Source organism: Mytilus edulis, chromosome 8 (assembly GCF_963676685.1).
Source record: "Mytilus edulis chromosome 8, xbMytEdul2.2, whole genome shotgun sequence".
NCBI lineage: Eukaryota > Metazoa > Mollusca > Bivalvia > Mytilida > Mytilidae > Mytilus > Mytilus edulis.
The window spans coordinates 88532468-88550991 of record NC_092351.1 but is presented as its reverse complement, the minus strand read 5'-3'; the positions used below and the strand labels follow the sequence as shown (position 1 = coordinate 88550991).

Genomic DNA, 18524 nt, shown 5'->3' with positions numbered 1-18524 from the left:
AGTATGTAGTTTTTGCCTCTTATTTATTTAACTCAGGACAAGCACACTTTAGTAAGCTCAATAACAAGTATGTAGTTTTTGCTTCTTATTTATTTAACTCAGGACAAGCACACTTTAGTAAGCTCAATAACAAGTATGTAGTTTTTGCCTCTTATTTATTTAACTCAGGACAAGCACACTTTAGTAAGCTCAATAACAAGTATGTAGTTTTTGCCTCTTGTTTATTTCACTCAGGACAAGCACACTTTAGTTAGCTCAATAACTAGTATGTAGTTTTTATATCTGTTCATGTACACTTTAACTTATATTTTGTCTTTGACTTGATATGAAGCTTAATGTCTTGTTCTTTATATTGATGTTCAATTTCGCTTTCTTTTTTATGTTAAATTTCGCTTTCTTTTTTATGTTAAATTTTGCTTTCTTTTTTATGTTCAGTTTTGGTGTGGTTTTTTTTATGTCAAGCTTTTTTTTAATGTTCATTTTTGCTCTCTATTTTTACGTGAAGTTTTTTTTATGTTTACTTTTGCTTTCTTTTTTATTTCCAGGTTGCTTTCTTTTTTATTTTCACTTTTGCTTTCTTTTTTATGTTCAGGTTGCTTTCTTTTTTATGTTCAGGTTGCTTTCTTTTTTATTTTCACTTTTGCTTTCTTTTTTATGTTCAGGTTGGTTTCTTTTTTATGTTTACTTTTGCTTTCTTTTTTATGTTCAGGTTGCTTTCTTTTTTATTTTCACTTTTGCATTCTTTTTTATGTTCAGGTTGCTTTCTTTTTTATTTTCACTTTTGCTTTCTTTTTTATGTAAATTTTTGCTTTCTTTTTTATGTAAATTTTTGCTCTCTTTTTCATGTTGATGTTTGATTCTTTTTAATGCAAGAAGATAAATACTAATAGAATTAATTACCCTTTAATTGTAAAATATATAATATCACAATAAAATTGAAAGAAATTATTTTTTTAATGGCATTCACATTATTAATATATATTGCTTTTCAAGAAAGAAGAATATAATATCCATTTTAAGTTCCAAACAATACTCATAAATAATCTAAATACCGATAAGACGGTAGTAAATATTCCTGAACACAAAATGAAGAAGTTATTCGTGTTGTACTTATAAATTTTCGTACGGAGAAGTTGCTTAAAAAAATAGCATGCGTAGTGACAGATTTAGTGATGTAAAGTCCAAAAAATATCCCCCCCCCCCCCAAACCCGAATATTTAATGGTCGTCCCCTTTACACGCCTTTCTTAACATTCATGACCGGAAATTCGTGATTCTTTAACATATTTCAGAACTTAAAACTTGTTTTTAAAAATCTCTCAGGCTGAGCATATACTATATCCTTACCCTTCAAATCATAAAAGTAATTAAAAATAAAAATAAATATATAGTAATGCTTAAAACGGTGTGATATAATACTGCTATGTTAACTTAATGTAGAGGTTTTGACAAAAAAAAAGTCTTTCAGTTTACTCTGGGACTAGTAAAGAAGTCCCAGGTTTAATCAATCTTAAATCTACCAGATGAATGCATTTGGATAACGGGGTGGTATGTAATAAAATAAAATTCATATGTTTGCAAGTTTTAGTTATCATATATTTAGAAAATATCCCATTTACATTCTAACCTGTGAAAAAATACTATAAAAATAGATTTGAAACTAAGACAGACTTTGATAAGAACAGTGCCGTAACGGATGCGTCTGCTCATGCACCGTAAAGGATTTCATCACTAATTCAACCATCTTTTTTACAAAATAATATCCGAATGTGAGGAAAAGGTATTAACTTATTAGTATATAAAAATGATCATTGCATAACTAATCAAGATTATTTAATAAAAAAAAAGTAACAATCATTGAGGACGTCTTAAGTAATACTGACTTTTTAAAGCTTAAATAACATACAGATTTAAATGAATATGTCCGAAAGAGAATCTTATATTTAGCTTGGCCATATTCATATTAATTTATGTCTGGAGTTATTTTTGTTGTAGTTTGGTGATCAATTAAAAATTAACAAGACATTTTCTTCCATAAAAACCTGAGGTAAGTTATTGTTTCAGTTCAACACATAAAAAGGTTAGCATTTTAGACAATGAATTTACCACAATATAATACAAGTACAACAAAAAACAAATAAACGAATAAACAAATAAAAAATAATAAAAAATAAACATTACGGTTCCTATATATATATATATGTAAAATATAACAAAACTTGTTACATGATTGTCTTGTACATAGCAATTTACAGCCGATTTCATTGAATGAAAAGGGAAAGGTAGAATGCTTGATTTGCTTGCTTGTAAGTAGTTTACCTGACCTTATAATGACTTCACGGTTCAGCAAGCAAGCAAGCTAACCATAGATACAAGCTTTGCCTACACACTCAATGCAATCGGCTGTAAAGTCTCTTAGTTGATGAGACTAATACTACATTGTGTAAGATGAACTATAACAATTGTTTCAGATTTCATTCCCTGAAATTAAAAACATGTATTGCAATATTCTTTTCTCCAGTATGCCACATTCTGTTATTTCAGCAAAACAGAGGCAAACTAAACTTTTATGTGAGTGTTTCCCTGATAAGTTGCCTCTGATGAGATCATTTTATTCAAGCTAAATTCAGATCTTTTCCTCTTTGCTTTTGTTTCGGAAAATAGTTACTAGCGTTCAAATATGCATTCGGAACCATTTAATAAGATGTTATGAAGCAAATAAGACCATTTTCCTTTTCTATGCCTGACATGGCAATGATGTCGCGGATTACAAGGACAGCTCGACTGCTCATACTTTTTCTCATTCACTCAGGATCCTTATTTATCTCTTCAGAATTATAAGTAAGAAGGACAGCTCGACTAGTCATATTTTTCTCATTCAGTAGAATCTTTATCAACTTTTTAAATTTGTATCAATTTCAAATTCAATATGGTTCATGCTAGCCACACTATGACTATTTGCAAGTCTTTGGTAAGCGTCGACATCCTCCTCGTCGTCGGTGTGACACATGATATCACCATTGACGGACATGTTGGCGTTTTCATCCTGCTTCTCTGTGTCCTTTTTGTGTACTTTTGGTAGATTTTTCATAGATATGTTCATGTATTTAAATGCATTGAGTAGGAAGATTCCTCCCACAACAGTTATAAAACCTAAGAAGAAAGATAATATATCCTTCCAGTCCATGTAGAAAAAGTCTTTGAACAATACAGCTGATAATGAGACTACACATGACGTAAACAATACGTAATAAATTGGAGTCACTACCGCGGTATTGAATATATCTAACGCACGATTAAGGAAATTCAACTGTACTAATATACATGTGATAACTATAGCAAGCATCAAATAAGTAAACCAGTTCGTGAATTGCTGGTCCCCTTTTATTGTCTGTGTAACAGCTACACCCATTCCTTTACAACCCATCACAGTAAAAGCGCCGAGAGTTGCGCAGATTGTGACGTAAACCATCACCGATTTACTTCCATATCGAGGTGCTAGATATATCATGAAAACCATGGATATAACCAAAAGTAGCAGACAAAATACGATAAAACCTACAAAATGAAAGAAAAATCAAATATAAAATGAATAGGCAAAGAATTCTTTTCCAAATTCAGCTACCTTTATGGAGCATCTGATATCAGCCCTGGTTTTCCTGTTTTTTTTCATGAAATGTTTCTAAAACTGTTGTTGGTCTCTATGTTATTTTTTAGGTTTTTTTTTAACTATTGTTTTGTCCTCGAATTTGAGTTGTTAGTTCACTACGATATCGTCTAGCTCTTTTACGTGTATATATATTTTTTCATGATTAAAAATATACAGTTTTCTTATTTTCATTTAACTTTTTTGTAGACATTTATGAATAAATAAAGATATGAATGAAATGAATATAACACTTTGTACATTTCGAGGGTGAACAGCGCTTATTCATTTTCACAAGGACCAACGGAAAGGTGACACCCTGAAATGTTTTTAGACATAACACAACAGGTATTCTGAATTGACTAATAACAATATTACAAATAAAAAAAAAAACACATATCCACACTAATCTGTGTCCACACTTGTAACATTACAAATATATTACCTGGCTCTTGAACTTTTTCTAACATTTGATCCATTGTATGAACTTTGGTTTCTTTTGGAGAATGCATAACCATGACAGTAGATCCGATCACACACAATCCACAGCTCACTTTACCTATTATATTCAGTCTTTCTTTTAGAAAAATTGAGGACATAACAGCTCTGAAAAGGGAGGGAGTTGTTGATAAACAAATAGATACAAATAACAACAGGTTTGATAATACATTAAATAATAATTCATCTTATGGGTTATTTACAATACATATGAACGGGAAGGATCATTACATTTTAAATAAATAAATAATAATGATTTGATGAAGCAATGCGATGAAAAACGAAATCCGAGATATTCTACCCATAGAAAACAATATTGAAGGGTAATTACGTCCTTTTCCATGATGATTTAATATATTTGTTGCTTATAAACACAAGATCAAGTCATCTAAAAAACTTGAAAAGAAATTTCGCTCAAACCAGTTCTAAGGGCCAGCTCAAAGGAGTAGGTTCACTAAGACCCCTTTTTGGCCCCAAAATATAGCAGTTTTAGAAAATTGTGAAAATGTAATCTTTAAGCTATATTTTGGAAAGTAAAATGCTTCTGCTACATAAATATGAGCTGTTTTTGACGATAAAATGCACAAATATCGCGTTCTAGCATCATTAAGTCATGCTAAATTACTGAAATCTTCAAAATTTTAGCATTTTGGTCATTTTTAGACGGTTTTCGTCTAAAATGAAAGTGGCCGCATTCGTGTTCATTCATAATATTGAAATGTAAGTTGTATTTGATGATAATACAAAACATATATAAAGGTTGAGGATGAACACGGATGCGGCCACATTCATTTTTGACAAAAACCATCTAAAAAGTGACGTTTTTTGGCATATTTGATAGATTTTTAATATTTAAGCTTTAATCAGAGCGTTTTTAATGACTAAATCAGTTAAAATCTTTCACCATAAACTAATCGAATCAATTGAAATAGACACTTAAAAGTGTTTAAAAAGTGTCCAAAAACGTTCGTTAGATGAACCTGAAATTTGAGGCCAAAATCGGCCCTTACCGGACCTACTCCTTTCAGTGAGGTGAGATTTTTTTTTTGTTGGCGTGTTGAAGGTCTCACTGTATACGTGATTTTAAGATGATGAAGAAAAGCTACGAAAACGTTGTTTCTTTGCTTTTTTTTGTGGTACATGTACTGATTTTGTGTCAAGGATGGATATCCCATACCCTTTGTTTTTCTATTATATGCATGATGTAAAATTATACTTACGCCACAATAACACTCAGGGCTCCAAGAGGTGTAACCAATGTCGCTGGGGCAAATGCGTAGGCAACAAAATTGAGTATTTCTCCGAAAATCACTGAAATAATGCATAGCAAAGTTAGGACTGGTTATGTATATTTGTAAAAACACATCGTTCGGACAAAACTGAACTAAGTGCAGTTCAGAAAATATTAAAAATCTAACACTCTTTTATTGGGTTAAATGTTCACAAGTGGTATTCTTGTACTTTTTCATTTGTTATGGCTTGACCCTAATAGATGTAATTTTGCGAAGCAAATACACTTAAAATAATTGCAGTTCAATTTACAAATTGTAATCAATGAATGAATTTTAAGTTGGATTTTTTCTAACATATAACTTACAGTTGGTATTTTTCTGACAATGACCTTATAACGCATGCTTAAAAACATTGACAAGTGGCACCAATAGTACCCATACAAATTCCTATCATACTGTATAGACACATATTTCTGTTGCTATGGTTACTTACTTAGGAACATTCCAAGCCACCACAGCCATTCTTTCAGATAACCATATCCACCTTGATCTGTAATTATATTTATTAATTTATTTGTCATACTGAAATGCAAATTTTCTACCCCAAGGGCTTGTCAGCATATAAATAAAACGAATACAACAAAGCATACACCAAAAAAAACCCACAAAATAAACCCCACATTTCCCATATCCATTCTTAATTTTTACAAAAAATTATAGGAGGTAAATAAATCGGGAGCTTTTGCAAGTTTGGAGTCCACGTTCAGTGCAAATCGCATTCGATAGGGACATGGACCCCTTATATGGTCGTTTACTTTATGTGTCTAAGTTAGGTAAAATATTAAATAATATTAAAATATATATATATCAAAAAATATATACTAGCAATGCAGAAGTTCCATGCTCAAACGCATGCGTTGCAAACGGATTTTTTTTTATAAATAAAACAACAAGCTGCTTAATATCAAACGAATACAAAGGTGGTTGCAATTTCTGGAATCGATCTCCAATATTTAAAACGCGTCATTTGGTTGATTATTTCCCCACTTTTGTTGATTGATAAATTTATTAGAATTTGTCTCTTTGCTTCTGTTTTAAAGATTGATGAAATGTTCGTTGTAGTCCATGTTTTAGGTATCACTTACCGGCTCTTGTTCCTCTCCTTTTGGCGATTCTAATTAATCCACGTTTCTTGAAGATGAAGCTGCTGCCAATGAAAGCGTTAGAGATGACGGCTAAACTAAAGCCAATCCAGAAGCCATAGATATCTTCATTAGATACAATATGTTCTGTGGGTTCTGTTACGTTCGGAAGGGGGGATTGGGTAGTATTAGGGTCAGACATCTGAAAAATCAAGAAAATTCCAGCATAAGTGTCATTATAAAAATGAGACATTTAATACTAAGCTATAATATGGCAAATAACAAAAATATGTGTGCTTTCTATTTCCTTACCTATAATATATTTTAAGCTTAGAAATAGCCTACCTTAAAGGTTTTTTTTTGTCATTTTTCAATAAGCACTGTTAAAGTCAGAACTTCTCTCACATAGACTCAATGTAAAAAAAATATTGTAAAACAAAAAAATAAATCCCTAACTAACTGCCCTATTGTTTCAAAGATGTAATAGGAAATTCACATATTATTTTATTTGGCCTAAGTGTCACAGACCCAAAAATTAAGGATATTAACAACTACAGATCACCGTAGCCCTTCAACGTTAAGTAAAACCCATACCGTTCCCTAGCTAAAGTATATTGTAAACAATTGACCAATGAGGCCAAGGGATGATCGACAGTTATAAAATAAGTATAACTGATTTTTTTCAGACATCATTATTATTTTAATTTTGCAAAAACGTAATACATAATGAGCATTATAACGGACTTTGGTTACTAATTTTCAGTATCAGTAAACTGATTTTCTGTTTTACAGTAAAAGCTAATTTCAGTTTAATTACCTTATTTTCATTATTAGTAACTGAATTTCAGAATCATTTACTGATTTTCAATCTCAATCACTGATTTCCAGTATCACTCACTGATTTTTATTGTTAGTATTAGTTACTAATTTTCAGTATTAGTAGCTGACTAATTTAAAATCAAATTCTTTTCAAACTGCTGATTTTGTTCTTGACCACAATATTCAGATAGTATTCACCATTCAGTATTATACTTGATCTTTTATCTAAACAAGTTTAATATTTCAAAACTGATATATTAAGTAAACATTTCAACGTTAAATCAGAAAGGTCCTGGATTTTTGTACAACCAAGGGGCTTATTTAATTTTCCAATGCCAATTCGATTAAAACTGGTACTTTCGTCAGATGAGATATAATTATTATAAATTTTCAATACTTGATATGTCATTAAAATGTTTTACATAGCTACGTGCCTAAAGACCACAAACTATTGTATCGATCATAAATGAAAATAAAAGTATCCATAAATTCAATACCTTAAAAATATGTGATTATTTTTTAAATAAATATCTAAAGTGCTTTTTACCTTATTTCTAAGCTATGTTCTGAAATACCATAACAAGCAAATAGTTCAGTATTGAAATTAAAAGTACATTCCATAAATGCTTACGACCCCAAGGGTGACTGGGGAATAGAAATATGGTCACTTGGTCTTCTCCCGACCGGCAGTAAAACGCTTGCCGAAGTGGGGCGTCCGTTTGGCTGTGCGGGATGTATCAAGTTCGCAGTCACGTCCGGTCAGAAGGGGGACGTTAAATCCGATGCCTCGTGTAAAGAGAGTGCCACGCTCTTTGCACGTTAAGAACCCTTGCAACAACTCTTTGGGGGGTCCGTAGGTGACCTGTTGCAAGCAAAATTTCTGTCCCTATCCAATATACCCTCATTTTCTAGTGGCTGTCCAAATTTCCCCGACCATCATCCCAGATGGCCTCTATTATATCAACCTACTATTGTATTTATTGTGAACTTGTTCTCGTCCTGAATATGCATGAAATATTTGCCACTGGACGTTAAGCAACCAACAATCAATCAATCATAAATGCTTACGACCAGTAATATTTGCAACTGGACGTAAGAGAAACAACAACTTCTGTGGATTCATTATTATTCGTGGGATACCAATTTTCGTTGATTTCATGGGCACATATGAACCACGAAAATAAATGTTCAACGAATTACAAATTTCATATAGGCGTATATGCAGAATTAAGGAAAACCACGAATTTAAATATCCGGGAACATGTTAGTTTTCTTTAATTCACGAAAATAAACGAATCCTCAGTATTCACGATACAAAATGAGCACCACGACGGGTGCCACATGTGGATCAGGTTCTGCTTACCCTTCCGGAGCACCTGAGACCACCCCAATTTTTTGATGAGGTTCGTGTTGCTTAGTTTTTCGTTAATGTTGTGTCTTGTGAACTATTATTTCACTGTTGGTCTTTTTCTATTTTTAGCCATGGCGTTAATTGTCATTTTACTTTTGAGTGTGTTTGAATGTCCTTCTTGTATCTGCCTCTCTTAAAGAACGACGACATCTGAACCCTTTTGTCTGATGACGAAACAAACATAGACAATTACCAAAGATTCGAAACAAGAAGAGACAACATCAAAAGTTCAATGAAGGATAAAAAACTTAATTCATATAGTTTTTTCACCGACCCCCTACCCCCCTTTTTATCTTAACTTTGTAAAAATTGATTGACCAATAATCATATCTATAAAATCGATGTCAATTAAACAAAACTTGCAGCAATTTTGACCCCCCCCCCCCTTCCAAAGTATTTGAATTAAGTTGTTTTATCCTTTATTGATTTTTTGATGTTGTCCCGAAGTTCACTTTTGGAAAACAGTGCTAACATTCTTGAGGGGAAACAATTATGCCTTAATTCTGATTTAAATTTAAATACACGACGGAGTTATAATATCATTATATGATACATTAGATTTAAATTCCATTAGATTTCTAAACAGTCCTAATCCTTGTAGAAAGAAACAACAAGATAGAGAAAAAAAAAAGAATTTAATTTACATAAGAAAATGCCTGTACCAAGTCAGGAATATGACAGTTGTTATCCATTCGTTTGATGTGTTTGAACTTTTGAATTTGCCATTTGATTTGGGACTTTCCTTTTTGCATTTTCCTCGGAGTTCAGTATTTTTGTGTTTTTACTTTTTACCCCAGTGAAACCGACATTGTTACCTGACGCCATGGAAGAAAATGCATATATATGCAGTGTCATGTCTGATATGATTTATAAAATGCGAGAATAATATTAAGCCTTTCACAGTTGAATTACTTACAAGGTCATTTTGATAGCTTCCCGTTATATGCGGTTTGGCTTGGTTTCACACACACAGAATAGTGAATGATAGACTAAAGCTACAGTAAAATGGTTGTGGGGAAGCGGTGGGTCGAGTTGAGAACTATAGAGAAAATCCCCCCTCCCCCCCCTAAAAAAAAATAAAACACAAACACAAACACAAACAAAAAACTCCCTTTTTTTTGTATTTCCTCCTCTTTTTTTTTCTTTTTTTTTTCTTTTTTGTAAATGATGATATTACCTCTGGTAAAGATGTGAAGTTCGCCATTTGAATATCCTTTTTATTCTCTTGTTTAGATCTAGATCTATCTGCAAGTATTCAAAATATAACAATAAAAACTTAGTTAAAATCATCAATTCTTTGTAATAATTAAAAAAAAATGAACTTTATATAAATAGATATAAGAAGATGTGAAATGAGTGCCGATGAGTCAACTCTATATCCAAGTCACAATTTATAAAAGTAAACCATTATAGGTCAATGTACGGCCTCCATATGTATGTTTTTATGAAGGTCCTAACTCGGTGGAGACTATTTTCGAAGAAAATGGCGAGTTAAAACTATTTTTAAAGCTAGATTAATTAACCTCAGTGGCGGGTCCAGGGGGAAGGTTCCGTGGGTTGGAATCCCCTTTTTTTTTGGACGATCAATACATTTGAAAGGGAGCATATAATTGGAACCCCCTCTTTACTCTGGGTTGGGAACCCTAGTTTTAAAATGGCTGGATCCGCCCGCCCCTGAACCTCCAACTTGTACGATAGTTGTCAATAGTTCCGAGACCATTATATTGAGTATTGTAATGGGGTTTATAGTAAATATTAGTAATGTGGTATATGCAATAAACGTATGTTTCGAATTTCCTTTTAAATTCCAGCATAGTAATTATTAGCCTAGTTTTACCTCGTTTATATATATGTCAAGTTGTTTCTACTAAGGGATCAAATACTAAAACAAAAGGAGGGTTGACCTACTTTCAGTTAGAATTTGGTATTCTAGTCGAAATTCAATATTTAATTGTTATAAGTATCCTGATATGTGTATAGGCATAACATATTAATGATTCATTTTGTTTCTATAATTTTCTCCTTATCGGGTATTTAGTTTTAAACTACAAACTATTAGTAAGGCCTTCTTTGTAAAACCATTGAAGTATTGTATTGTCAATATAATACTTCCATGTTAAACTGACTGTAATTGCATATTAATGACCAAGAAACTAATAGGACCGGTGCTTGCACATCCTATCAGAGACATATAATACTTTTGTGTATTATATGTCTCTTATCCTATAAACCCACAAAATTATAAATGTGATTACTGTTTTGGTGTTAGATTTTCATTAAAGCTTCCGAAACTGAAAGTTGATATCACATACATCGTAAACGTACAATGCAGGACTTTCTCGTCAAAGATCTCTGATTTAAAATAGTGTAGAGAAAAATAAGGTTATTTATCAGAGTTCACGTTTCTAAATACCGATGATGGTTGATAGACCCAAATGTATAAGATAAAAGCAAGAGTAATCATTAGCTTTATGTCTATGTCTATATGGCAGTGGCAAATATTTCATGCATTTTCAGACCAAAAAACATATGATAAACTTAGGCGTAAACAGTTTAATTTTAGTTTACTAAAGAAATGTTCTGACAGCTGAGCAAACTGATGTTTTACAATTTATTCAAACATACTTTTCAACTTTTCATATGATCATTTATTCAGATTTTCTTTTGAATTTCAACAAGTATCGTAAAGGCCATGATGAGACAGCATTTAAACAAACAAAATAAACATGAAGAGGCTAACAGTTTCCATTATATCAGGCGCTAAACAGTCCTGGTTTAAAAAGTTGTCCATGTTATATTATTCATCGGACGCAGACAAAAATCTAAGATATAACTGATCATAACTTGTGCGGTTTTTGACATGTAACAAGCGCATGGAAAATGGATGTTAGTGATATATAGGGAAAACGGTAGTATAACATTTTCCCAGCATTAGGTTGGCCTTTTGTGTACCCAAGACAGGTGAAGGAAGTCAACTTAGGCATTAGGAGCGCTGTGATTGGATTTAAGGGTACCATATATTTTTTTATTTATCTATGAATAACTCTAGTGTGTAAATTTACAATATAAATTTCAAAACCTATTGAAATATTTTCTAGAGAATTATTCGAAAAGGCTTCCAAAATTTCATAAATTTGGTGCAAAATGACGGTGGGCATGGATAACATAAACAAGCTCCGTTGAAATTGGTCATGATACTATTTGGCTTCAATTTTTGGAATACAGTTATAAAGTACTAAAACCACACATAACTGTTTTATCCAGGTTTTTATTATAAAAACTGGTAAATTTAGAAAATGTTAGTATTGTCGCCTATGGCAGAATAAATAGTACCGTTTTCCCTATACCATGTATACAGGAAAGTATTAATTATGGAGTTTACGGATTGAGAATAATAAGGGGAGGTGTAAAAAAAGAGAATAATGGGTTGCTAAAAATAAAGAATAGGGAATAATCACCAACATATGAAGAATAGAAAGTAATGGGTGTTAACATGGTTAAAATTTGAAAAAATATAGAATAATGGGTGTTAAAAAAGTAATGAATAGAGAATAATAGGGTGCTAAAATATATATAGAACAGAGAAAACTAGACGGGTTGCTTAAGTATAAAAAAAAGTAGATAATAATAGACTAAGGATAGAGAACAATGGGGAGAACATCAGAATAAAGAAGAGTGTTCTAAAACAATTAAAGAATACAGAAATAAAAATTACCCCCCTCAAGACCCTTGTTTAGTAACCATCAGTCGGAGACATCAACCTAAGAATTCAAGGTCAGTGAACCTTCGTTCTTTGTCCACTTGTCTAGTCATTTCAAAGATATTTTATGTTTGAGTTTATCAATTTTGTATCATTAATATCGTGAACGAATATCTTTGTTGATACTCAATGTATTGTTAAAAATAGAATATTTATCTCAAAATACACTTTTATCTTCTTATATGAAATAGTGTATCTATATATGGCTCCCTATATCAGTCTACACAGTGATGGTGTCGAATTCACTTACATCATTAAACACATCTAAATATGGAAATATGGATATTTTATGCCCCATTGATGGGCATTATGTTTTCTGATCAATGCGTCCGTTTGTTCGTTCGTCCGTTCGTTCGTCTGTCCCGCTTCAGGTTTTTGGTCGAGGTAATTTTGATGAAGTTGAAGTCCAATCAACTTGAAACTTAGTATACATGTTTCTTATGATATAATCTTTTTAATTTTAATGCCAAATTAGAGTGTTTGCCCTATCTATTTCGACCGTCAACCCTCCGAAGGTCGCAGTTCGGATTTGACATGCTCTATAGATGATTGTTATTGTAGACTAGATCATCCTCTAAGATAATTTTCTCTCTGGACGTACGGTCTTGAACCAAGAGCATCATCGGAGTTCAAATGTGTATGGATTGATTCCTGACAATTATTTTCCCACTTCACAGAGAATGGGCCCACTTTGTTGACGATGTTAAAATTCCCAAAATGCGTATTCGTTACGTTGTTTCAGTTTCAAAGACAGTTCTTATTCCGATTTAAAAATAAATTTAGGGATATGAAATTTAAACTCCGGTAATTTGTTTACAGGCTTTAACTCCCACGAATTCTCAACGTGTTATTCATACATTCTGATTCCATTTAAGTTTTGATCAAATATATATCTAAATATATTTAAGCTTCATAAATACGTATCTATTAATTCACCTCTACACAGCGTTATACGAAGATTTGTCCAAGCCTTATTCTAATATTAAATCAGAGCTCCGTCATGGTCATATGGCACTGAATAAATTTATTGGTGCCAAATATAGATTGTTTGTAATGAAGGTAGGAGTGAATGCTTTGGGTTTTTAACATGACATAGATGTTATCAAGATAATTTTTTCTGTCATGTCATTGTATGTGGTGATCTCAACAATGCTGCAAATTCGTTCGTTTACTTTTCGAACAACCTTTATACAAAACTTCAATCGATTGGTTTATTGTAGATGCTATATCATAATGGCCAGTTTGTGTTGGTAGAGCAGAAAAACTAACAATAAGATAAATAAGCGCACTTTGGCACGATTGGGGTTAAAATCCTCAACGTCAGTACTGACAGACCAGTGGTCACTGTAGAGACACACAGTGCCTTTAAGGATCCAAGAGCCCTCGTATATTGAGCAAAGATCCCTACCAACAGAGCTAGGAGCTCTTATCATTTGAGTCTTGAGCTCGATGCACTAACAGTGGAAAACAGAGCCTAAAACGAATTCCGGAGCGCATATGAGTATCTTGGAACACATAACAAAAGTTGGGATGGAGCTGGGACCCTTGTTATTTCCCAACCCCCAGTATGGTGCGACGAAAACAAGACTGTGGGCATATTTCCTGCTAACATGTGTTTGGTGATTGATGATAAATGCCATTTTTATCCTCAAAGTTACTAAGCAACAAGCTAATTTCAAGTAACAGCTAAGTAGGAAAGACAATATACGGGTGTAAGTAAAGGACATATTACTTATATGAATAAAAGTGGAAGTACATATCTATATTTATCACATTTGTGCCTGATTCAAAGTAACAAACACAGATTAACTTGGTTTAGGAAATTAAAGCCAAAGTATTGTATAATCTAGGAAATTACCCACATGTAATAATCATTCGCAAAAAAATGTAAATAGGAATAAATATCGTATTACTATATATATCAAGCAATCTGATTAAAATATAGTTCTTTGTTTTCGTTATGCTCATTCGAGTCCATATATATACCAGATGGATCAGATTGTCATACCAAATTACATATGTAAGTCAGGAATCTGATGTTCAGTGCATGGTTCTCGTCTGTTTATGTGGTTCATAAGTGTTTCTCGTTTCTCGTTTTTATATAGATTAGACCGTTAGTTTTCCCGTTTGAATGTTTTACACTTTAGTAATTTATGGGGGCCTTTATATAGCTTGCTGTTCGATCAAAGCCAAAGCTCCATGTTGAAGGCCGTAAGTTGACCTATAATGGTTCACTCTGATAATTTTTTACTTGGATGGAGAGTTGTCTCATTGACACTTATACAACATCTTCCTTTATCTATTGTATAATTACATTTCTTTTTCTTAAATTCTATCTTTTTGTTTTACGATGGCAGCACATTTGACTGTGAATACCATTTTAAAACTTTATACGCTTTGTATAGTGAGCTCATATATATACATGTATATCAATATCTCGTATTCCAACAATAGTTCTACGTTTTAAAGTTTCCAATACGCATACCGGTATTAAGCAACTTATGTAACAGTTAGACCATGGAACAGTATGAGGGGCTAAATATACTTTATTACCCTAAATTTAAACTTTATGAACTCAGACTTTTAATTAGGTGGTCGTATAAGGTGAGTATGACATAAAAAGGTTATTTAAAAGAACGATTAAAAACAAACAATAACGTAAGCATGTAAATAGAAAATTTAATGTCACAAAGTAGAATTATAGTGTTAATGAAGAGTTTAGAAAATGCACTGATATATGCATTTTGTTCCATCAATAAAAAAATAAAACATTCCACAGTCCTTCATAAAAAAAAAGCTAACATTATTGAACACTAGTTTGTATTGTTGATAATTTTTCATAGATTGATCACAATTCATTTATTTTTTTATGTATCCGTTTATTTATCAGTTAGTTAATTTTCTCTCATTTGTTTATTTATTTCTCGCGAGATGCCACTGTCTCTTCACCTAGCTTAGTTTGAACATTTTACTTGGTTGTAATCCAGTGGCAAATATTTCATGCGTTTTCAGGACGAACAGTCTACTTGAAAATTGGAGAATCTGTTATAAATACTTAGATTATTGTCTTCAGTAGCGAAGAACAAGACGTTAAAAAAGCGCAGGGTAGAGGAGGTCGAGTTTGTTTTTTTGGGGGGGAGGGGGTATGGGGGGTTGGTCGTTGAAAAAGTGATAGAATAGATAAAGAAAGAAAATAAACCAGGTAGATCTATAATTTATATACTAGTCGGTAGTTAGTGTTTCGTTTTAATTCTATTTTCCCAAATAATGTTATCATTATTACTATGGAAATTATTTTTATCAGTCAGTGATATTGTTGGCTACTTCCAAAACTACCTCTACCATGTCTACCCTTTTTTCTTGGGAAAATATGCGTCATTTTTATTAAATTGGGAAATTTATAATAAACCATGAATTTGACTGGAACTTCAATTAGCACACCCAATTTCAAGAGATAAACCCTTATTTGAAATAAGACCCCTTATTGTCAGTGATGATACATAAATAGACCCTCAAATATGCACATGTAGTCATTTAAGGCATGAAAACTGTTTAAATGAGTGTTTTTTTCAGTTTGAATTCATGCACAATTACTACTGAGACTGCACTGTTTGGGAAAAAAGTTGTCTTTTGGGGAATAATTTTAAGCCATTTTTTTTCAAATTGGGATTCTTCTCCAGGGGGAAAAGCCTTTATTCTCCGGTAATTTAAGGCAAACAATATCACTGTCAGTATATTTATTTATTATTAATTGGCGACAAAGCTGGTGACAATTCTTCGTATCTGCTTTTTTACATTACATAAGACGAGCTGTTCTTGTTTGTCAATTAGATCTATATCCAGCTTTGTCATGTGACACAGAAGTCTTCTCATTGTCAACAATATAGCTAATCAATAAAGCCAGGTTAAGTAATTGATTAATTATATAAAAAAAAATGATAGAAAAATGTGAGATTATCGATTCAAAGGGAGGCTTAACTCAATTATCACTATAGATTATTATTTTGAAATGTGCCACTTCATAAATTGACAAGTGACTAGTCGACGCAAATATGACCGAACTCAATCTCTCCCTCCCCTCTCTCTCTCTTTCGAACTCTATAAATTGATTTTTAAGTAAGTTATATTATATGATACTGGTTTAAAATGTTTCGTTTTTGAATTCAGGTTACTGACAACCTAAAAATATTAAGGGTTCTTCTCTAGCTCTATCCTATATCCATTTTTTTTCTTTCTATAATTCGATTTACTTATGTTAGAGTAAGATGAATCAGGTGGCTGACCTTTAATTCAAAATTCTCATTTGATACAAAAAGAAAAGATTTAAAACCATCAGTATCAAATGAGAATTTTTAATTAAAAGTCAGCCACCTAAAATCATGAAAGTTCTTAACTCGCTTTTCTTTGTCATTGTATAGAAATATAACAAACCAAAAATCTTTTCAATTTAAAAAAAAAATGTAAATTCATAAGGGCTCCATCTGTTGCTCGACATTTATGACTGAATTTATTTTATAATTCAAATTTTTATTGACCAGTCATATTTCCATATAAGAGGGTCCGTGGGGGGAGGGTACTAAATAGAGAATAATGGGCCAACAAATAAAGAATGTAGAAAAATAGAAAAATATAACGAGCAGAAAATATAACACAGAGAAAAAATTGTAGAAAAGTATAAAGAAAAGAGAAATACAATGTGGAAAACTAATGAATAAAGAACTTGAATGAAGGATCCCTGTTCATACCCTCAATAGGTGTGTCGAGTATAAAGACAATGCATGAAATTAATAAACAATACAGGGTAAATATTTAGAAAAATATTTCAACAAGTGAGAATATTTTATTACGGATAGCCATACACATATATAATTTGTAACTTTAATAAAATGCGTGAAATCGAGGAACATACGTTCAAGATTTAAATAAAGTAAATTTTTGAATTTTTAAAATAAAAAAAAAGATGATATTCTTATCCGTGGAATGTTACATAAGAGAAACATAACACAATAACATATATAAGTAAGTAATTACTTACCTTGCTATAGTACTGACGCTGGAGACGGTAAATAAATGTAGTTTTCAACTCAATTTCAAATATATTACTTTTTAAAATGAATATAGTAAACACGGTATCTCCACCGGTGACCTCATGTCCAAACAACGCTTAGTTGATCAGTAGATATGGGGATTGTCCATACATGTAAACAATGTACCTGGAATCTACCTGAGTGTTTACTCAACCCAAACGTAGGTATGTTCTGATACGTTTAAAAATAGCCTTCAGATCAGGTGATCACATTTTTGCGTCATATTATCAACGGGGGTTTCTCAAGTTGACAGGTAAACGAGTAAAATGTGAAACTTTGAAAATTAATCAAAACACGAGGTCACAATTAATCACGGAGTAAATAATGCCACGTGTGGACACTAGTATTCATTGAAAGTAGTGAATTTAAACAAACATCTGTTATGAGGAATTCAATGCGACCCCCTTTTCTGTGATCCATTCAATTTGATACAAATGTATCAAATTCTACTGTACTATCCACATCAGTCACTGATAATATATGTATCTCCGTGCCGGATTCAGAAATTTTCACAACTTGTCACAGGGCCAATTAACTGACTCAGACTATGAGGTGGCCTGCTCCAGTCCTGCCTCTGTGATTCTCTAGTATATTATCTGAGACTACTATATAGTATATAGTAGTCTCAGATATAAAATCGGATAGAGATGCTCTCTTTGACTTTGTTTGCCAAAGAATTCCGAATTTTTCTATACTTGATAATCAGCATAAATTTATTTATTTATTAAACTGTGAAGACAATCAGGTCCTTAATGCTGTTGGTAAATTTATTAAAGTGAATATGAGTTAGTAATTGTATTGTAACTGTATGTAAAAAAATGTTTGTATCTATGTATCTATGCAAATCAATATTCTTTTGCCTTATTCATGTATGCTCTGTATGCCCCTTGTGGGCCCTTAATTGGAAATAAAATATGTTCTGTTCTGTTC

The 18524-nt window shown here is 32.1% G+C and overlaps 1 protein-coding gene across 1 annotated transcript; it reads right to left on the bottom strand.

Moving 5' to 3' along the window:
* Positions 1-887: 887 nt before the first annotated feature.
* Positions 888-17782, bottom strand: LOC139486561 (magnesium transporter NIPA2-like). The gene is made up of 7 exons (XM_071271483.1): positions 17543-17782; positions 9925-9992; positions 6521-6719; positions 5869-5925; positions 5364-5454; positions 4091-4251; positions 888-3557 (listed from the first exon to the last, which is right to left on the bottom strand). The coding sequence occupies exons 2-7, from the start codon at positions 9949-9951 to the stop codon at positions 2893-2895; spliced, it is 1200 nt and encodes a 399-aa protein (XP_071127584.1). The 5' UTR covers positions 9952-9992; positions 17543-17782; the 3' UTR covers positions 888-2892.
* Between the last annotated feature and the right edge of the window lie 742 nt (positions 17783-18524).

Bases quoted from the DNA above. Each gene is read 5' to 3' on its own strand.
- LOC139486561 (XM_071271483.1), bottom strand. From the start codon at position 9,951: ATGGCGAACTTCACATCTTTACCAGAG. The intron at 5,455-5,868 runs GTAAGTAACCAT...GCATTATTTCAG, and splicing joins GTGGCTTGGAATGTTCCTAA to TGATTTTCGGAGAAATACTC. The intron at 4,252-5,363 runs GTAAGTATAATT...CTCCCTTTTCAG, and splicing joins GCCCTGAGTGTTATTGTGGC to AGCTGTTATGTCCTCAATTT.